General features: G+C 46.0%; 1 protein-coding gene across 1 annotated transcript in view; it reads right to left on the reverse strand.

Annotated features, from left to right (window-relative positions):
- Positions 1-11,075, reverse strand: part of SLC17A5 (solute carrier family 17 member 5) — a 35,268-nt gene extending 24,193 nt beyond the window's left edge. The window contains exon 1 of the mRNA XM_061623136.1: positions 10,723-11,075. Within this exon, the coding sequence (XP_061479120.1) occupies positions 10,723-10,810 (88 nt within the window). The 5' untranslated portion in view covers positions 10,811-11,075. The remainder of the gene's footprint in view (positions 1-10,722) is intronic.
- Positions 11,076-22,705: the final 11,630 nt, after the last annotated feature.

The raw sequence follows: 22,705 nt of genomic DNA on the forward strand, positions 1-22,705 counted from the left end.
TTTATATTTTATTGTCAGGTGGAGGGTTTTTTATTAGAGACTATAAGCTGTTTTGTGGAGGAAGTTCCTTAAAAAGTCAAGATATACATTTTTAATTAAGAAAAGATAGAAGTTGTGCTTCAGCCTTCAAAGTTCTTTGCCTTTCTCCTCCAAAGTTCACTGGGGATGGTATTTAAAGATTAGTCTTTGAAAAATGTCTCTACCTGGCAATCCAAGTTCACATTCCTCATGCTGACATACAGAAACAGTGCAATATATCATTGCATCATAAATTAGAAGATACTAATGAAAGAGAAGGCAATACAACCCCAGGCTACAGATAGCAAGAATAAAAGCAATTTAATGAATTCTCATCTAGGTAACTTATGAACAAAATGGAAACGGACTGCCTTCAAGTTGATCCCCACTTATGGCTACCCTATGAATAGGGTTTTCATGGTAAGCGGTATTCAGAGGGGGTTTACCATTGCCTCCCTCTGAGGCTAGTCCTCCCCAGCTGGCTAGGGCCTGCTCAGCTTGCCACAGCTGCACAAGCCAGCCCCTTCCTTGTCTGCAACTGCCAGCTGGGGGGCAACTGGGCTCCTTGGGACTATGCAGCTTGCCCACGGCTGCACAGGTGGCAGGGCACGTAACCCCTGAGCCACTCACTGTGGGGGTGATCTTTAGCTGGCCCTTGACTCCCAGGAGACACGAGTGGGAATTTGAACTCACAGACTCTGGACTCCCAGCCAGGCTCTCCTCCCCACTGTGCTATACCAGCTGCTACTTATGAACAAATGAATGTATAAAAGTTACCTCAGATCATTGGTCTGAAGCAATTGTCTGCTCTGCCCACAGCAGTTCTCCAAGTAGGAGAACTACATAAAACAGGGATGGCTAAACAGTGCCCCTCCAGATGTTGTTGGATTCCAGTTCCCATTAGCCCCAGCCCCAATATGGCCAAAAGTCAGGGATGCTATGAGTTGGAATCCAACAGAATCTGGAGGGCCACAATTTCTATATCTCTGGTACAAAGAAATAAAAATAGCAGGATAAGACTCTCAACAAAACAACAAAAGGGGAAAGGGGGTGTAAGCATGCTCATTCATGGACACAACACACACAGAGCAAGTGAATTGTGCATTCTGGAAGCACAGGTGTGTTTCTGGCTGCTACAAAGTTTCCCCTCTCCCTAATCCAAACCTAAAAAAGCAACAGAATTGTATCTTGTCCCCAATCTTTTCCCCTGCATGTCTTAACATATACTTTTCAATCATGATATACAAATAAACCATAGTATGCGCAACAAAATCCTACTTATATAAAATATTACTCATTATTTCCTTCATTTTATGATTACATGTGATTATGTGATTCTTTTTCTACACACACACATCCTTTGAAAAAAAGAAATGCAACACACTACTCCCTTTTAGGTTCAAAAGACACAAAATTAATTCCTTACCATTAACTTCCCCAGGAGCTTCTGCTTTTACAACCAACCTTGTTTTCGAAGACATTTCCCCCCCCAATTTCCTAGTTACAGTTGTGCTGGATCAACAACATGCTCCCAAGATCTGAACTGAAAGCTCCTGCAACATTTTTAGTTTGAGGAAGTAGCTCTGTAAATATATTATTGCAAATGAGGCACAATAGATGTGGCATGTGGACGTTTAAGAGCTTGCTGGTCTAGTACCCAACATTAAATAGCAAATGAACCTTCCTTGCTGCCAATAATATCCTTATTCTTCTCGCTATCTGTGAGGCCACTTAAGCTATTGCGGGTTCCACAAATCACCAATTCTGCCTTTCTTCTGCATCCACCTCTGCTGCTACAGGTGGAATATCCTGTTGTGCAGCTTTGCTTCTCTCAGCAACCTGCCTTTCACGCCACACCACACTGCTTTCAGTCAATAGCCTCTCTCTCACCCCACCATCATGGAAATACTAAATAGAAAGCTCTATATTTCATTCATTGCCATTATTATTTCCACACTGAATGTTTGATATCAAATTCATTTATTTACTTTTCTCAGCTGTTAGTACTGACTTATTACTTAGCCACATGATCTAGCACTGCACCACTGTCAACCAATTCCCACCCACCCCCCTTGTTCAAAGTCCTGCAGGAAAGGAAACAGTCTCTACATGGGATCCAGAGTGGTCATAGTCGAGAAGTGCAGGAAATACCTTGCTGCAGAGAAAACCACCTTGGTTTTTGGTGGGAGTGGGAATAGCTGTGCTGCTGTCATCCCTCACCATAAAAAAGGCCTAGATGTGCACTGCAATGATGGGTGTTTGAGTCTTCAACATGAGCTCTGTCATCTTCCTTTTCGCTATCAAACACGGGGAAGTAAAACTGGCAACACTGTGTGGTGCAGGGAGCAACACACATTCCCCAAATTACAAAAGGGTCAGTAATTGCCATGAAGGACAGGACAATAATCTTGCTTTTAGCTGCCCCCCCTTAACCAAAGTTTTATGGAAGGCAAAATAAGTACCACTATGTTGGAGCTATAAATGGAGGGATCACAGATCCTTAGAAAAATGTGTTAAAAAATTATGAGGATAGATTTCTTATCACTTTGCTACATTTTTTTCTCCTATGCTATTTGCTTATTTGTCACCCTCTAACAGAGCTTGGAAGATTACTTTTAAAAAGTAATAAATCACAGTTACAACTTCATGCCCCCCAAAAGTAGTAATTACCGTTACAATTACAATTGCTCTGAAAGTAACTGATTACTTTACTTTTTCTCAAAAGTAATCACCACAATTACATTTCAGTTACTTTTTAAAAAAACACCTACAAAGTTGCTACACATCTAAGTAGCCTAAAACAACATTAAAAATAAACATACACATACCAAGGTAGTAGAATAATTCTTTTTATCCATAAGATACCAATGGTGGTCTCTCTGCTGGTAAGGGAGGTGGGGAGGGAGGCAGAGGCCACTACTCAGATCTTTGCATGTCAAACCAAGTGCAACCCCCCCCCTCAGCCAGCAAGCATAATCTCTCTCACTCAACCACCTCCCGGACCCTGCCCTGCCACCAACTAAGGGACACTCACCCAAGCAAACATTTTCTCCTGAGATGCAAAAAAGTTAAAATACTGCAAATGCAGCACAGTAGTCAGAGAGGGTGGCGGAGGCCACTTTGTCTGCCAAGTGCAAACACAGAATTCCCCCCCTCCCCACACATACACACATCATCTTTCACCTCCACAGTTCTTTATCTCTATTCTATTGCTGCCTCCTTCTCCTCCTTTATCCATGTTCTTGCCCTCCGGCTCCTTTTTCCCTCCACTCCATTCTTCACCACCACCATCCATTTTTTGAAATAATTTTTTTTTCCACTCCACCCTGTTTCACTCTCCATCTCCTCCCTCATCGCCCACGGAGCATGAGGGAAGAACAACGCTGCACAGAAGCCCAGTTTGAGGCACATGATTTTCATCCACAAATCAGAGGAGCAAAAGACTTCCCCTGCTTCCCCCCCCCCAGTAGTGCCCAAATGTAATGCTGGAAACATTACAATTACTTCACAAAAGTAATAAAATTACTCTTAGTTCTATTACAATCAAAATGTAAAGGAATTACCCACTTGTTCCTCAAAAAAGTAATGAATTACAAGTAATTTATTACTTGTAACGAATTATTTCCATGGTCTGCCCTCTAATAATATATTACCCTAGTTTTTTAAAAAACAAAGTAAGTGCATCACCAAGGAAAATGTTTGTGCAGTTACACAAAACATATGCCATAAGTGTGCGCAATTGCAGAAGGAACGCTCTTTTAACATTCCCATTGTGAACCTTTTGGGCCAAGAAGAAATGGACAAAGGCAGCAGACCAAAAGGGATTAAGATCTGTCTTGTTTGATCAGACCAAGTCCAACTTTCTGTTTCCATCCAGATGTCTCTGGGAGCTCAGAAATAAAGCAGGCAGGTTATAACCAACACTGCAACCCAATCAATCAATCATGTGCATTTTAGTGAATTAATTGATCAATTTAATTTTATAATATTTCTGAAGTAAGAAACACAATATTCTGCTTGCTTGTTTTTTGTAATATTTTTGTGGTAGCCATCATTTTGTAAGAGGCATTCAAAAGGGAAAATACCACTTTTAACATGATTCTTGCCAAATGAAATGTTTATAAGCATGTGTATTATATATATATATATATATATATATATATATATATATATATATATAATGGCTGAGTAAACCAACAGCCAGCTAGGAATTCTAGTACCTGCTTGTATAGTTTTTACATTTTATTATTAGGAACAGTACCGCCCCTAGGCACCGGGAAGAGGGGCAGTTGCCCCGGGCCCCGCGCTTTGGGGGCCCCTGCACTTGGCAATCTGTTTGGCTGATTACTATCTCGTTGCATGCAGCAGGTTTGGGTCGGCGAGGAGGCATCCCCGCTGGCAGGTATTGGCTTCATGGCGCGGGCTCTGCTGTGCACCCTGGTCCCATTGTTGGTTTTCGGGGGGGGGTGTCCACGGTGACAGAGAAGGACGCGGACAGGAGTGAGTGAGCGGTGGGAGCCTCCCAAAGTTGGGGGCAGCATGGGGAGGCGAATGGCACCTGCAGCCCGCCTGAGGAAATCTGGCTGGATGAGCAGCCACGCCCCTCCCTCGGCCCGCTGGAGATAAACGCCAGCTGCGTTTTTTTTCAGTCTTTAGGGCTTTTAAAAAAGACCCACTAGTCTCAATGCGGATTGGGCTATGACAGCCTCCGTGCTCCTCCATCCCCGCTGGATCGAGCCTGTCATGTTCCTCTACGAAAACAGCCTGGAGGAGATCAGCAAGAACATGGAAGCCGGTTTCCACGCCACGGCGGCTGCAGGCACCAACTTCGCCGCGGCCAACCAATGCCGGAACCTGATGGCTCACTCAGCCTCGCTGGCCACTCCGGGCAGCACCGCAGCCTACACGTCCAGTGAGGTGCCCGCGGCCGGCATGGCAGAGCCAGGGGCCGCTGTCAAGCAATGCAGACCCTGCTCGGCTGCTGTGCAGAGCTCCTCAGGGCCCGCCGCCCTGCCTTATGGCTACTTCAGCAGTGGCTACTTCCCGTGCTACATGAGCCACCACAATGCCGTCCTCAAATCCTGTGCCCAGCCCGCCTCCTCCTTCGCCGACAAATACATGGACATGTCGGTGTCGCACATCGCCCATGTTAGCCCTCTGAGGCTGCAATTCTAATTCACACGGATCTTGGAGTAAGTCCCATTGAGCTCAGTAGGGCTTGCATCTGAGTAGACATGTGTCGGATTGCGCTGCACCTATCCTTGCTGCTCATACTATATCATCAGCCCTCTTGGTAACAGCACGGCTGTTACTCTTACTGTAGTATGAGCCCTTGTCTGAGAAGTACAGCTTGCTACTTATATTACTGTACCACCAATCCTCCTAGGATCAGTAAGAGTTGTTTTTATTGCTAGTCTCTTTGCTTCTACAGCGTGGTTACCTATAGGAGTCGTGTGTGTGTGTGTAAATCTAGGGTTTGGGGCAGGGGTTCCTTCCAGTCCCAGCTGGAGATGCGGGGGTGGTGGTTGAACCTGGGGCTTCTTGCATGCTAAACAGATACTCCACCACCAGGGGTGTATGTAGTCCTCCAGGGTCTTGGAGGGTCTTAGACCCTTTAGTTTTTTGAGAGCCAGGTCCCAGCAGAGTCCCTAGGTCTCCAGCATCCTATGAGCCATTCAGCATGAAAGGGAGTGCATTGGCCACTGAGAAGAGTCTTCTAACTTGCTTCCTTGGCCTTTCTTGCTGATTGGAACCAATCAAAGTGAAAGGAGTTCCTTTTAGCTCCTACTTCGAGAGAGAGAGAGAGAGAGAGAGAGAGAGAGAGAGAAAGAATGTGGGGGGCCTCCAGCTATGCTTTTGCCCCGGGCCCCGCACATGCTAAGGGCAGGCCTGATTAGGAACATCTCCTTCTCGTCAAAGCAAAGTAATTAGAAATATGCAAACAGTACCTACACTAATGTTCCAGGTGTTTTCAGCATAGATGCTGCTGGTCAGAAATGAATAAACACACAAAGAGTCAGTTTAATCCACTGGACAAAGCAGTGGATTCCAAACCCCCTCCCCTTGAAAACTGCTGAGGTTCTTGGTGGACCACTTAATGATTGTTCTATCTTGTAGCAATTGTAACGCGCTAGCCTAGATCCTGTATGATTTTTAATTGTATTTTTTAGACACACCACACACCACCTGAATGATGCTCACGGACCCTCAGTGGTCCATGGGCCACAGTTTGGGAGCTCCTGAGATGGATCACTGGACTTGGATCCAGAACACATATTGGTTCATCAATGAATGGACTGGGTGACATTGGGCAAGTCATGAACTCAAGAGTATTGGGCCAGCAGGAGAGAGGCAATGGTTACATTTGCACATCATGGTAGTTTGCTCTTGGCTTACCAAACATTGTTTGTTAGAACAAAACAAACCAAGGTCCCCAGTTTGTGTGTAGTGTTAAGGCAGGGTTTGTGTCAGTAGGAAGGAACAAAACAGGCACAATTGGCTTCTGAACAGCAAGCCACAGTTTATGACTTACTATGACTTGTGAACGTGGTCAGCATGTTATATCATTTGTTCATAAAGTGGCTTCTCCCATAAATGCGCTGCTAGAGGCCAGAGAGGCAGGAATAACCTCAGCTATATTTATTTATTAAATTTATTAGTCGCCCATCTGGCTGGCAATCCAGCCACTCTGGGCGACATACAAAATTAAAACACATAGTTACATTAAAATATTAAAATCTCAACCAATAATAACCAAACCTAACCCTTTCCCAAGGACACTGAGGTAACAGGCCTGTTATGTGTTCCACAGAAATGGGGAAGAGCAGTTGTGAACTCACTAATGGAAGGGGATCACTCCCTAGTAGAGACCAACAGCTGGAACAGACAACACTCCAAAAGGTAGTAAGAAGCCTATCCCTTTATTAAATGCATGGGAAAAGGTTGCATTGTGGTTTCTTTCTGAAGGGCCAGCGGCAAAGACAGAACTGCAGTCCAAGGAGGATTACTGGACACTTCCTCATAGGTTGCCTGCTGCCCCCCTCCCTGAGAGTGTTTGTCAAAATGGTAGAGCTAGACTTATTAAGATTTGGGATACAGCCCAAGAGAGAAATGACTGCAGGCCTAACTCTGTCCTATATCAGCACATAAGCGACTACTGTGGCATGGAAGTAGTTGTGGAGACAGGACCAAGGTTACAGACCGAAATGGCCCTAGGGAATGTAAGGGGGGGGTTCAGACTGCTGGATTATCTATTTGTCCGGCATCAATTTGCAGCCAGTCTTGCTGAACTATCATGAGCAGATGATCACATAGACCCATGAGAATATATGTTTTTCAAGCAAACTTCTACTATTTATGTAAGCAAGAATATTTATGATATCATACTGCCCTTCTTCCAAAACCACAAGTAGGTGCTCTCCCAACAGCCTTGTGAAACAGGATTGACTAAATAATAGTAACTAACCCAAGACCACTGCGGGAGAGGGAAGCTTCATGGGAGAGCAGGGATTTTAACCCAAATCTCCCAGTTCTAGTTCTGGGTGAAAATGCAGCCATTTAGATAATAAGTTGCATAATGCTGTGCAGTTCCTATGAAAGCAGACTCCCCCCTTGGATTTGTTTTGTTAAAATGTTTACACAGCTTTATTGCAAAAGGTCTCCACACACACACTTTTTCTTTGGCGTAGGAACCAGTCCTGGCTTTTCAGTGGTTGCCTCCTCTCTCCTCAGACTATGCAAGTACCACATCACTGAAAATAGTTTTTCCCACATATTCATGGAGTTTACCACAAGCTTCTAGCACTCAGGGTAACAACACAATCCAATGCAAGCCTACTCAGAAGTAAGTCCCATTGAGAGAACTTTATTGTTTATGCATTGTTCTAATTAGCAACTTGTGCAAATCGTTGTACGTGATCTGACTTTCCACATTATTTGCCCCTGATGAAGGCAGGAGTTCTTCCAGCTGAAACATGTTGGGCATAACTTTTTAAAAATATTTTTACAATAAATCTCCAGACTTTGATTCACCCACATTTGCCTCTTGACATCCTGGTTTTTCTCCCCCTTTTTCCTGCTAATCCCTTGAGACACCTTTTTACCGAAAAAAATGTAAATGTACTGCCTTCAAGTCGATTCCGTCTTATGGCGACCCTATGAATAGGGTTTTCATGAGGCTGAGAGGCAGTGACTGGCCCAAGGTCACCCAGTGAGCTTCATGGCTGTGTGGGGATTCGAACCCTGGTCTCCCAGGTCGTAGTCCAACACCTTAACCACTACACCACACTGGCTCTCTTTTTACCTAAATTATTGCATTATTTTGCAATTGGGACACACTATTCAACCTAGCATGGGTAGCATTTTAGCTGTTTCTGCTGACAATGAATCACTTGTGTCTATTAAATTAAATCTGATAGATTCGATTTGCATGGTATGTATAGCTGCATTTTTTTCTACACATAGTGAATTGCATGATTTGGCATTTCTGAGTTTCAAACCTGCCTTTCAAACCTGCAGTAAATTAAGTTCTCTGCTAATAGTCAACCCTTCTCCTTTCCTTATTTATTAAAGTTAGACCTGGAAATGCTGCAACCAGTCGTATATTGGGGTAAATATATTCAATGGACTCCTAAGAATTGCTTAGGCTCATGCTTGTGGTAGCCTTGTACTTCTAACAAGTGATCCCCCCAATGTCTTATTACAAACAATTCATTTAAAAGAAGTTTTGCCATGTGTCATACAAGGCTGTGGAGTTGGAGTCTGAGTCCTGGAGTCAGAGTCCGGAGCAATTTTGGGTGGAGTCGGAGTCGGTAGAAATGTACCGACTCTGACTTCCAAATAAATTTTGATTGACAAGAAGCAATTTTGGGTGGAGTCGGACAGTAGAAAAATAGAGGAGTAGGAGTCGGAGTCAAAGGTTTGGCGTACCGACTCCACAGCCCTGGTGTCATAAGAAGAAAACAAGCCAGACTTGTTGGATGCTATCCATCTCCTGTTACTCTGAGGTCCACAAGTACCATGGCTATTGTTTTAAAATCCAGGTTATCAAGTGCATCTCTGTCTTAAACAGACATCTGAAAATCCTCCATAGTGACTAGCCCCAGCAAAAAACTTCAGAGATGTGCTAAGGCCTTTATTTTACCTTATCATCTTCTGGCCTGACAATTCTATTCCTAGGTATCTCTAGGACACTTTGATGATGGCAGCAACTTAGTTAAGCAAAATAAGACTTCTTGCCTTTTCTGTCTTGCAAGCCTGCCTCTAGTTTGAAAGAGAACAAAATTCCTGCAGGGATAGCTTGCACATGCAACCATTACACATGTGTGTGTTTTGCTTGGCCTATATATTTATTTAAAATATTTATATACTGCCCTTCAGCTGAGCTTTCCATGATAGTTTATGTGAAAGGAAGCCACAGCCAATCACATGTGTGGTATCATCATGTAGATCAGCATCTACACAAAAGTTTCATAGGATTTCCTACAGGCAAATGAGAAATCTGTAATATGCAATTATAGATTTAAATATCTTAAATATCTTATTGAAACATGTTTATTAAGACAAAGACCTATCAAGTTCAACAGACCTAGTTCCTAGGAAGCATACTTCATAAGCATGCCCAAGGCTGCAGTCTTGTGCTGAGGAGGTGTTCCAGCACCATAACAGATTTACTGAGACATAAACTTCTGTGGATTAGAGCCCATTCAGGTGAGGTATTATAGATCAGCAATAGTGCACAGGCTTTGCATTTAGAAGGACCCAGGTTCAATCTCTGACATCTCCAGCTTAAAAACTCAAGTAACCGATGAGAAGGATGTGAGACCTTGGAGAGCTGCTGCCTGTCAGAGTAGTCAATATTGGGTAAAAGGGACAAATAATCTAGAATAACACAGCTTCTTGTGTTCACATCAGATGCATTAAATGTTCTCTCTCTCTCTCTCTCTCTCTCTTTGCCCCAAAGCAAAAAGTAGTCTGTGACATTTCCGTGCAAAACTAATGTAACAAGAACAGGTAAGTCCTTGATCACTCACAGGTCAGTCTGCATTTTTTAAGTCTCACAACAGTCAGGACATTTTTTAAAAAAGGTCTCTGTCTGGGATGTTTATTGTTTTTAAACCCATCTTTAGTTTTTTAAAATTGTTTTAAAACCTATTTGTAGTTGTTTTATTGTGTGATTGCAAATTGCCTTAAAATAAAATATTAATGTTAAACTGTATTTCTAGCATTTCATGGAGTTTTGACTCACTCTGCAATTTCTCCGTCGATACCTCTGTGTATATATAAATCCTTCACACATTTGCTGAAGTGAGAAGTTGTCCGTGAATGCTTGTGCCTCGATAAATCTGTTAGTCTTCAAGGTGCCACAATATACCTCTTGCTACGTTTGTTGCCACTGGCTTACACGGCCACCCACTGAAATCGGCCAGTAAATTTGGTGAGACTCAGGGCAGGCGACAATCTTTGGGAAAAAGTACCAAAATGGAACTTGCTTCCGAGTAAAAGGGCATAATGTTGCGTTGTTACTCATAAACCTGCACAGGACGAGGCTGCTGGACACCTCCACAAATTACTGGAGACAGTGACGCACGCTATGGAAATATCTCCCCCTCCCCCCATGGAAGCTGGCTGTTGAAGACAAAAAGAGGGGATTCGGGTCAGGACTGGAGGAGAGGGGAAAAGAGATCCCTCAGCAGCTGCTCTCACCCGCCTTGCCGATGGGCTGGGATTCTCGCAACAGCAACGGGGTATGGTCCTCTTCTTCCTCCGCCTCTTCAGGTTCCGTGGTCTGCATATCACTCTTCAGGGTAAAAGCAAACGCTGGAGTAGACACTCGCCCCCCTTTATTGTTATAACCCACCTGATTCTCTTCAGCCAGCCACAAAAGTCAGCGGCAAGCCAGCCAGCAGGCACGTGACTGCTAGCCGGGCGGAAATGTGGCCAGTGTTGGGGTTCATCTACTTAGAGTCTGCTGAACTGACTTGTTTTTCTCCCCACCCTCCTCGGCTCTCTCAGCCATCTTTGCTACTGGCACTAGTCTTCTGGCTGATTGGTTGTTGGAGGAAAAGGGGCGTCCGAGGATCCCGCTTCGTAAGGCAACCGGTGGAAGTCTCTCCGGTGTCGGCTCATAGCCAGTGGGTTTCTTCCAGCGTTGACTCATGTAGTATATCCAGGGATGGGCAGAGGGTAGATCGGGAACTACTGATAGGTCTCTGGGTAATCTGAAGTAATCAGTGAGGATTTATGTCTCCCAATGATTTAACAAAGGAAACAATAAAATACCCTCCTGGATTTTTATCACGCTACTACGGGCTTTACGCGCCAACCCCACCCACTCCAGGCACCCCCACTTGCAGGCAACCCGGCTAAACCCCCTTGCAATACCTGTCCGCAGCCCTGCACCGCACCCCCCCGACAAATGTAGCCTCCGTGCAGCATGCCTAGGCCTCTGGTGCGCGCTGCCCCGCACCACCGCCCCCCTTGACAATCGTGCCCCCCGCCACCACTCTGCCTGGGTAGCTTGCTGGCCTGCCGCCTGCCTTCCTTTCTTCCCTCGCGCGCACCCCCCCCCCGCGTTTAAGTCCAGCACAGCTTGGTTAGGCTGCAGTTCGCAGCATTGCTTCTCGGTGGCCAAGCGAACTGCAGCGTGTTGGGCTAGCCTAGGAGCTTATAAAAATATTAGTATAAATAGAGACGAGTTAATTAGCTTACCAATGTTAGGATGTTTGTGTTATAACCAATACTGCCTTGTCAATTGTCACAACAGCCATTGTGCTTTTACATAATTCTCCCTGTCCCTATTTGCATTTCGTTCCCCTCAGACCTCACTCCTCTCCAATCCCTTCCCCCCACTATGTGTGCTTATCTCTGTCGATTTAGGATTACATTTCATGCATCTGATGATGTGGACTGTAGTCCACAAAAGGTTAGGACATAATAAATGTGCTAGTCCTTAAGGTGCCATAAGTCTCTTTGTCATAATATTTAAATAGCATTGGTGGTATTAGCAAAACGTTCAAGCAGATTAAATAGGGCCATTTCACCAAAGAATGAAAAGCCATCATGAGCCCTCACTGCTTCCCTTCCACAAAGGAACTGCCTCAGCATTAGCAACCATGGTTCAGAGGTGTCAGACTGCAAAAAAAACACACAAAAAACAAACAAACATGAGGAGTCAGGGAGACTCTGCATATCTTCCCCCATCGTCCTTTGTAGAGCTGGAATGTTGCCCAGTCAAGCTAATGGCTGTGTTGGTAACTCTTTTAGAATGTCCTGTTCTGCTGGAATGCACAAAGGCCTTAGTATACAGCCACAAGAGTGGCTGTATACTATAGCAAGGGTGGATTTTTCACATTCCGCAATGTTAAATTGAAAATACCCACCATGCCATTCTGATGCTTCCCATAAGATCATTTCAAAGCAAAACCTTACAAAACTTATAGTCCTGAACTCAGAAACGCTTGCTTAACAACCCTCTAAATTTTCATGGCGATACACAAAACAGTCACAGAGAATAGACAGTTCAAACTCTTAAAAAGAGAGAAAAAAAACCCAGAGCCCTTTTGGACTTTTTTCTCTCAGAGTTCTCATAATCTGTTGAAATTCATTAAAAATCAGCCATGTTCACTGAGTACCTGTAATCCTATTACTGACCTTGCGCCATACTCTGACCTTCATCTTTGGCAGTTTAAAAGTTTAAAAAATGCCTGGCTGATTTTTAATTAATTTAAGAAATTTTCCATTGAACGGAATGATAGTGTCAGGCATGCTCAGTAAGAACCAACTGTTAGTGTTCTAAAAGCCAGACTCACAGCTGCTGGGCTTGCCTAATCAGGGGGCCACACCCACACCAAACTTTGATTTCACCTGAGACAGTCATGGCTTCCCCCAGAGAATCCTGGGAAGTGTAGATTGTGAAGGGTGCTGAGAGGAGACTCCTATTCCCCTGAGAGAGCTCCAGTGGCCAGAGTGGTTTAAGTCAGCCACTCTGATTGAAGGTCTGTGAGGGGAACAGGGTGTCTCCTAGCAACTCTCAGCACCCTTCACTAACTACACTTCCCAGGATTCTTTGGGAGAAGCCATGACTGCCTAAAGTGAAGGTCTGGTGTGGATGTGGCCAGGGACAGGTTTGGTTTAAATTTGTGTGGGAGGCTACATGTGCCTTCTGTAGAATAAAAAGGTGGGGGAAATGCTGAAAAGCAATGATACTGTTCACAATGTTTTCCTTTTGAAAAGGAAAGGGGCATCCCCTCTGTCCACTGCCCCCCTACCCAATCTCCTCCCCTCTCCCTCCTCCTCCCCTCCCTGCCCCTCCCTTGGGTCAGTGTTGGACTACGACCTGGGAGACCAGGGTTCAAATCCCCACACAGCCATGAAGTTCATTGGGTGACCTTGGGCAGTCACTTCCTTTCAGCCTCAGAGGAAGGCAATGGTAAAACCACCTCTGAATACTGTTTACCATGAAAACCCTATTCATAGGGTCACGATAAATTGGGATCAACTTGAAGGCAGTCCATTTCCATTTTCAAACTTGATGGCACAGAAATAAATCCCATTGAACTCAAAAAGTATACAAATAATCAAACCCATCCTCCCTTCTCCTCCCTCCTATTCCCTCCCTCTTGCCCCTTCCCTCCCCATCCCCATCCCCTTCCAATCCCCTCCTCCCCCTCCCCTTCCTCCTCCCCATGGTCAGTTTTACCTATCTTAAGCATGATTGCACAGGAGTAAATACCATTGAACTCTACAAACATACATATTATCAAACCTGCCCTCCCCCTTCCTTTGCCGCCCTCCAATCTCCTCCTTCCCTTTCCCCTCCCACTCATCCTCCCCCTCCCCCACAATCAGTTTTACCTATCCTAACCATGATTTCATAGGAATAAATTCCATTCAACTCAATAAGCATGCAAATGATCAGACCTGGCTTTCCCCTTCCTCCCCTCTCCTTTCCCTTCCTCCTCCCCTGCCTACTCCAGTCCTCCCTCCCTCCCCCCCAATCAGTTTTACCTATCCTAAGCGTGACTGTACAGGAGTAAATCCCACTGAAACCCAAAAAATGCAAATTATCAAACTGTCCTTCTCTTCCCCTCCTGCCTGCTCCCATCCCCATTCTCTCCTCTGTCGTTCCTCCTCTCCTTCCTCCTCTCCCTCCTCCTCCCCTCCCTCCTCCTCCTCCCAATCCCCTGTGGTCAGTTTCACCTATCCCAAGCATGATTGCAGGGGAGTAAATCCCACTGAACTCAATATGATCAATCCATTCTCAGCAAACTTGCACAGGATCCCATTTCTTGCCTCCCGGATTAAGAAGCAGAGAAATTCACTAATAGGCAAAAACCCTTGCGGTTTAAGAACGTACCTATAGCCCACAGATCTTTCTATCAAACTTGAAAAAGCAGGGAAATTGGGCAGCTATAGTGAATGCACCAAGGGAGCAGGAGACCGGACCTGCTCTCTGAGATATTGTACTGCCCTACAAATTGGTCAAAATGCAAACACCATTTGGGTTGGTCTTTCACAGTCCAATCCACTTCCTGTGTAGCTTGGAAGAATTTGGTAACATGTGCCTCTGAGCATATGGTGAGTGGTGGCAACACCTGCAATCAGCCCAAATAATAGAAAGAAGACATGTGCTGTGCTGATCTTGTTTTAGCAGGGAGGAAGCAACATTATTAAGACAGTTGATATGGTTCAGATAGTCACTTTAAATATGTCTGATTTACTTTGCAATTTTAGTGAAGTTTCCTATAGGAAATCATTTTATTTTGTTTCTATTTCTGTGAATATGTGAAGTACAGCAACACTTTGCAAAATGTACATGTTAGGGATAAATTGAAACCCCCAGTGCCTGTAAAACTATAATTCACTTGTCTTACCTAAACCAGCTTGGGCTTCATGGGAAATAGAACCAAAGTGGCCTTTATATGACTCTTGATATAAAATGTCGGTTTATTTCCTGGTGACCTGACCCTTACCTACATTCCAGTGGCTCGCATAATAAAAGCCGGTTTAAGCTGGAAACTTCCCTACTATGCATTTCTGTATCACATTTATGCTTATGGCCTTGCTTATTGTTACAAACGCTCCTTGAATAGAAATGTCAAACGCTATTCCAATGCCCCTCATATCCTTGACTTGTAATACTCCTTTGATATGTAAGCAGAGTAATATCATGTCTGTCTCCAGTTTAGGGGGCGCCCGGTTGCAGCTGGGCCTCCCCTCAATAGTTGCCTATGTCTGTTCCTGCATAGTGCTTATCTCAAGGACATGCGAAATATGCAGACATAGAGTCTGAGAGATAGTCTTGATGTTTCCACTTTGTCCTTCCCCCGGTACCCCTTTACCTCCTTACATATTCCCCAAAGCTATGACAGTTGGCAATTGCTTCTTTTGTATTTTATGATGTGAACCCGATATTGTAAACTTCGGGGTAAGCCTATATAAACCATTGAACACCAATAAACGAGGTTCCCATGCTGGCCTGCTTCGGCTTGTAAGTATTGGGTCCCCTTTGCAAAGGTTTTTGTCTCGTGTTACTTGATCTCTGATAGTGGGTTCATTTGCACTCAACTCCGCACTCTTCCCGGGTGTAATAAGCGAGTTGGGGTTGACAGGGCGACTTGCGTGTTGGGTTTGGACCTAACAATTGGGGGCTCGTCCGGGATCCCTTGTGCGGACCCCCTTTTTGCCATCGCACCCCTTAATTTGATAACAGGCGCCACGAGAGAATTTTCTTGGTTATCAATAAAAGCGGGCGGCTTTGACACTTTGGGGATAAAGCACAGTTGAGGAAAAACCCGTTATCAGACATCATGGGAAATAAAGGGAGTGTGCCGGTAAAGGACAGCCCTTTGGGAATCATGTGTATGCTGTGGCAAGAGGAGGAATTGCCTGTGCGAAGGAGAGGCCTGAAAAAGAAAAAGATGATAGAGCTCTGTGAGGAGGAGTGGCCGCGGATGACTGCAGTGTCGGTGCCGGGTGAACGGTGGCCGAGGGGTGGGTCCTTTGAAACCGCTCCGCTACTGGGAGTGCAGAGACGGATTGGGGATACCGACCCGGATCAATTGGAATTTTGGCTCCTATGGAAAATAGAGTCGCAAAAATGGGATAGTCTTACTTTGATGGCAGTGAGAACTCTGTCCATTGAGGAACCCCGTCCTCATTATTTTAATGACGACACGTCAAGCAAAAGAACGGTCTTGAATCGCTCTATAATACCCTCTGCTCCGAATCCACTCCCAGCTCCCGGGGGTGGAGATCCCAATCCGGAGGAAGGGGCCCTTTCATTTGTGTCAGACGATGAGACAGATGAAAAGGGGAAAGAGAAGGGGGCCTCAGGGGGCATGGACACGCGCAAGCGAAAAAAGGAAAAGAAAAGAAAAGAGGCAGAAGCGTTGGAAATGCCTTTGCTTGTACATGATCAGCCGTACGTGGATGGCCACGGGGGTATCCAGCGTACTGAGGTGGTTGAACTAAAGAGTTGGTTGGAATGGGACTTAAAAGAATGGAGTAGAATGGCTGGAACCTTCGGGGAACAGCCAAGGAGAATCAGAGAACTGTTAGGCAGGTTGTTTGAAAGCCACAATCCGACGTACTCGGATGTGGAGCATTTGTTGAGAAGAGTACTGACAGGTGAAGAACGTAGCAGGTTGTGGACAATGGAGACTGCTTGGGCTGCGGAAGCGGCAACAAATAGAGCTTGGTCAGACCGAGCACAAACGGCTGCAGCTTGGGCAGTGGGAGACTGGACGCAGTCTCGCCGCGCTCAGCTGCAGACCGATAGGGATAGGATTTTGACACACTTGGAGCGAATGTCACAGAAACCCCCCAACCAAGCTAAATTTATGGCGATCAAACAAGAAGCCAGCGAACCTCCCAGAAAATTCTGGTCGCGCTTGGTAGAGGGAGCATGTAGTTATACTAATTTGAACCCAGAAAACGTGCTGGACCATCCGACCCTCATTGCCAATTTTGTTCACCAAGCGCAGCCAGCGGTGAGGGATTACTTTCTGAATTTCAGACCCGGATGGGGGGGGGGGAGGCTGTGACTGTGATTTTAGAGGTAGCAGAGTTTGTGTGGGACAAAGATAAGGAGAAAAGTAGAAAGAAGGAGAAGAAGGAGGATTTTGAAATGCTGGCTCTTGCAATAAGAGGCCAGCCACCAAATAGAGGATTTCGAGGCAGGGGAAGAGGTTTTCCGAGGGGGCTGAGAGCCGGAAACCAGAGAGGAAGGGGACAGATGAGGCATTCATGGCAGGGAGATAGGGCTTGTTTCCAATGTGGAGAGTACACTCATTTCAAGAAAGACTGTCCTTGGAGGACAGGGGATGCACAGTACACCCCTAACAACCGTTCTTACCCAGATTTTACAGGTATGAACGCAGATTTTCCGCCCCCACCTCCACCTGCCGCTCAACAGACACCGGCTTCATGGGACCAGTACGGCGGACGCCCAGTGAACCAGCAATGACTAAATGTGGATAGGGAGGGGCTGGGAGCGGGGCTAATGAATCTTATGTCTCTGGCAGGTTTCTTTCTCTCTCTCTCTCTCCCAATCCAAGAACCCAGACTGTCCTTAAACGTGCAGGGGCAAACGGTGACTTTTCTGGTGGATACTGGAGCCACATATTCCCTGATAAATGTTGCATCCGGTAGTTGGTTAAGTAAAGAAGTGAAAATGACAATGGGGGTAGACGGAAACCCCACACCTATGTGCATAACGTTACCATTGCAAGTAAAATACAATGATAAAATGTTTAACCATGTTTTTCTTTATTCTGCTTCATGCCCTATTTCTTTAATGGGCCGTGATATGTTATGTAAACTGGAGGCTACCTTAACCTGCACCCCTGATGGGGTGGGTTTGTTGATGAGTGTATTAGGGGTGCCTGTGGGGAACACAATTAAACACAAACATATAGGTCACAGCTTACCAGAAGATCTCGTTGACCTGCCACCCGACTTGTGGGGCACGGAGGATACGGATGTGGGACTGTTGCGATCGGTAAGCCCCGTCAGAATTCAGGTAAAGCCATTCCTCCCGCCACCAAATGTTGCCCAGTATCCTCTGTCATTAGTAGCAAGAGAAGGCATACGCCCCATAATTGAGGGTTTTATCGCAAAAGGAGTCATCCGGCCGCAGCGAACCCCCTGTAACACGCCTATTTTACCCATAAAGAAACCCCCAAAGAAACCCGGAGATCCAGTCCGGTGGAGATTTTGTCAAGACTTGAGGGCGGTAAACAGGTATGTGGTCCCTTTACACACTGTTGTTCCAGACCCGGTGACAATCATCAGTCAGATTCCATGGGACGCGAAGTGGTTTACCATCATTGATCTAAAAAATGCCTTTTTCAGTATCCCTCTCCACCCAGATTCGCAGCATTTGTTCGGGTTCGAATGGGACCAGCGCTCTTTCGTTTGGACCCAAATTCCTCAGGGATACTGTGATAGTCCTGGGGTGTTTAGCCAGTGTCTACGGGACGACCTCGAGGGGTTCACCCCAAAAGGGGGTTCAGTTCTTGTTTTGTACGTTGATGACATCTTGATTGCGAACGGACACCAGGGAGCGCTGCGGGAAGACGGTAAGGCTTTTCTGCTATACTTGCATTCAAGGGGTCATAAAATTGACCCGAAGAAAATTCAGTGGCTATCAGAGAAAGTTAAATATTTGGGGTTCATTTTAACGCCAGAGGGGCGACAAATGGATCCCGGGCGCGTTTCCACCATACAGAATTGTCCGCTCCCAAAGACAAAGAGACAGTTAAGAGGGTTCCTGGGACTGATTGGGTTTTGCAGACCATGGCTGCCATCCTGTGGAGAATTGAGCAAACCGCTACACGCGCTTACTGCAAGTAAAGCTCCTGATTTGATACAATGGAGCCGGGACAATGAAAAGGCGTTTGAATTACTAAAACAAAGTGTAGCCACGTCTATGTCTTTGAAACCGCCGAATTACGGTAAACCCTTTCATTTGTTTGTTCATGAAAGGTCGGGGGTAGCTAGCGGAGTTCTGACACAACTGTACGGTCCCAGTCACTTCCCAGTGGCGTTTTATTCGCAGCAAATTGACAATGTGGCTCGTGGGACCCCCACATGCACACGCACGCTGACAGCGGCGGCTTTACTTTTGACCAAGGTGAAAGGATTGACCCTCGGTCATTCCACTACTGTCTGGACTTCGCATGCACTTTCGGCTTTGTTGCGAAAAGGTACCACGCAAGTGTTTTCAGCGCAGAGGCAGCAACAGCTGGAAGCAGAGCTGTTGGATGATCCTAATGTGCGGTTTGAACGTTGCGGACCGTTAAACCCAGCTACCCTCCTGCCCGAGTTGCCTCCGCCCTTCCCGGACCATGACTGCGTAGAAGTTTTGCAATCCACCTTGCAGATCAGACCTGATCTATCTGGTGAACCGCTACCGGAATCAGATGTCATTCTTTTCACGGACGGCAGTTCTTACTACCAGAATGGGGTAAGATACACAGGTTTTGCAATAACAACACAATGGGATGTGGTAGAGGCGGCAGCACTCCCAGGACGGTGGGGAGCGCAAGCAGCAGAAATCTACGTGCTGGCCAGAGCGTGTCAATTGTCAGCAGGTAAAAAGGTGACTATCTTCACAGATAGCAGGTATGCTTTCGGGGTTATACATTGTCACATTCATTTGTGGAAATACAGGGGGTTTACAACTGCAGGGGGAAAACCAATCCAACATCTGGAACTCGTGCAAAAGTTGTTACAAACTATTCTTGAACCTTTACAGCTAGCAGTGGTGCATTGCAAACCACACACCAAGGAGCAGGATCCTGTGACACTAGGAAATGCCCTGGCAGACCAAACTTTGCGCCAAGCAGCACTGCTTCCTATAAGTATGCCAACTTTGGCGCTGGCAACCACTGCTTTTGTCCCGCCTGTATCTGTTTCAATACCCCCACAGGAACTGAAGCAATGGACCGAGCTAGGAGCGATCCTGAAACAGCAGTTATGGACTATGCCTGATGGTCGAGCATGCCTTCCCAGAGCTCTGTACCACACAGCAGCGAAATGGTTCCACGACCATGGGGGCCATTATGGTAAACATCCGCTAGTGGATTCGATAACGCGCTTCTGGTATGCTCCCGGAATTCAACTAGTATGTGGTGCAATAGTGAAAGCATGTCACATTTGCCAAGCAAACGGCCCAGCTTTGCCAAACAGGGCCCCGCAAGGGGGTAGACCCGTATCGGCTGCACCATTCTTACACATTCAAATTGACTTTGTTGATCTCCCTAAAGCAGAAGGAAAGAAACATCTTTTGGTCATGGTATGTCCTTTAACAGCATGGGTAGAGGCATTCCCAACCACAAATGCCACCGCCACAACGGTGGCCAAATTGCTGCTGAAAGAAATAATACCGCGGTTCGGGGTTCCAGAGGTAATAGACTCAGACCGAGGAACACACTTTACAGGACAGATTTTGGCAAAAGTCGAAGAAGGTCTGGGAATCAAACATCTATTTCACACTGTTTATCATCCACAATCGTCCAGGGCGACGGAGAGACAGAACCGGGAAATTAAGACGGCATTGGCTAAGTATACTCAGGAAACAGGTTTAAGGTGGCCTCAGGTACTCCCTCTCGTTCTTTTCCATTTGCGCACCCGCCCTACCCGAGCCTTAGGGCTCTCGCCGTTTGAATTAATGTATGGCAGGCCTCCCACAAAAGGGGGGAACTTGCCAAATGTGGATGTTTCACTATTGGGGGGGGATCACATAACTGTATCCCAGTATCTTTGTCTGCAGAATAGACTCCGTGAACTCTGGAAAGCTGCCGGATCCACCAAGACGGTGCCCCTTGAGGACCAGGTGCATCCATACTGTCCCGGGGACTTTGTTTGGGCAAAGAAATTCGTGAGGGGCGATGCTTTGCAGCCAAGATACACAGGACCACATCAAGTCCTTTTAACCACACAAGCAGCCATCTTCCTGGAAGGACGGAAGTCGTGGATACATCATTCCCACGTAAAGCCTGCTGTGGTAGCGGCACCCCCCCCCAGGTCCCCAAAATACGTTTGCAGAGGAATGAAGAAACAGGCCAGTGGCAGGCGGCCCAACTCCCTTTCCAGGATGCAGACATCGAGTAAACATCAACGCAGAAATGCCCCGGCAAGGATGGAGGATGTCTGCCTACTTGTGGGTTGTGGGTGTTTTGATTCATCATGCCTGGCCCCTATGTTGCCCCCCCAATGTGAAAATATGCAGTGACAATGACTATTACTATCTGAAAGATTTTGGACGAACAATTCCGAAAACACAGGACTGTCCAGATCCCTTCCTGTATGATGTGGACCAGATAATTACTGTTCAATTTAGGACAACAGAAAAACAGAAGTTTTGTGTGGGTATCGGTATACCCTCTTGCTATGCGTGGCTGAATGATAAACTGAGCGCTCAGAAACCTTTACAGAAACAGGTAACACAGGCTACACAAAAAACAAAGACATTAGGTGGGTTTAAACAAAGAAATACTAAAATAGGCGATGGGTGGGATGGTAATACGTTTGTTGCCTTAATGGAAGAAACAGCTCCTAAAAAGGGCACTTGTTATGTATGTGCACACACACCACCACATGGACAGGCTGGAGTCCCCTTGACTGGGGCCCCTCTGCCGTTAAAAGAATATCTTTCCTTTGCCTTACATTCCAGCTCACAGGAACTAGAAGGGGGGCTGGTTCTAAGCGGGCCCATCGCTAGATCAGTCTGCGTAGGCAGCGGAAGCCAGCCGACGGGAGGGATGATGTGTGATGGCTTGATTTACTCTACAAACCCGGGTAATTGGACATTTTTGAATGGAACACATAGAGCAGAGGGCTTGACTTGGTAATCCATCTGGCAGCATCTGTTGCGGCTGACTTTTGCAGACCATCATCTGGTGCCTTTCCTCACGGACTTAGTGGACCATCAAACCCCAGCTGGACTCTGGTGGCTTTGTGGACATTCAGCGGTAAGGAAACTACCAGCATCAGGCTCTTGGACCTGTACTTTAGGAAGGGTGGTGCCAGGGCTCCGGGTTTCCCCCACTCTGCCCACTTTGCGCCACCGTAATAAGAGAGGCACAGGGGAGGCAGTGTTGAGAGGATTTTTTCCAATGTATGGCGCAACCAAAACATACCAGGAACTCATAGAACTTTCCCAAGCATTTGAACGTTTTATGAATGATTCGGCCATTTCCTTTTCAGATCTTACAAATGAACAAGGACAAATTAGAACTGTAGTTTTGCAAAATCGGCTCGCCTTGGACTTTTTATTAAGCTCTCACAGGGGGGTCTGCTCGTTAATAGGGAGCGAATGTTGTACCCATATTACGGACAGCAAAGCTGACGTCATTAAACACATTAACGATATCGGAAACATTTATCATGAGGTAGAGCGCATTGGGAATTTCTCTTTGTTCTCTGGGTTTTCTGACTGGTTTTCTGCATGGCCAGACTGGCACAAAATTTTATTTTACATTGTTATGGTACTTGCCTTATTGATTTCTGTTTGCTGTTGTTTGCAATGTATTCCTAATTTAATGCAATTGGCCTCAGTCTGTCTAAGCAAGCTCACACTGTCCTTTTCCCGAAAACCACAACCAACTTACGTGGAAATGGCTTTGAGACCGATTTGGCAACCCAAGCAGGGAAATACAGCTACCTGAGAGACTAGTCAGTC

The sequence above is a fragment of the Rhineura floridana genome, chromosome 4, assembly GCF_030035675.1.
Source record: "Rhineura floridana isolate rRhiFlo1 chromosome 4, rRhiFlo1.hap2, whole genome shotgun sequence".
Taxonomy (NCBI): Eukaryota; Metazoa; Chordata; class Lepidosauria; order Squamata; family Rhineuridae; genus Rhineura; species Rhineura floridana.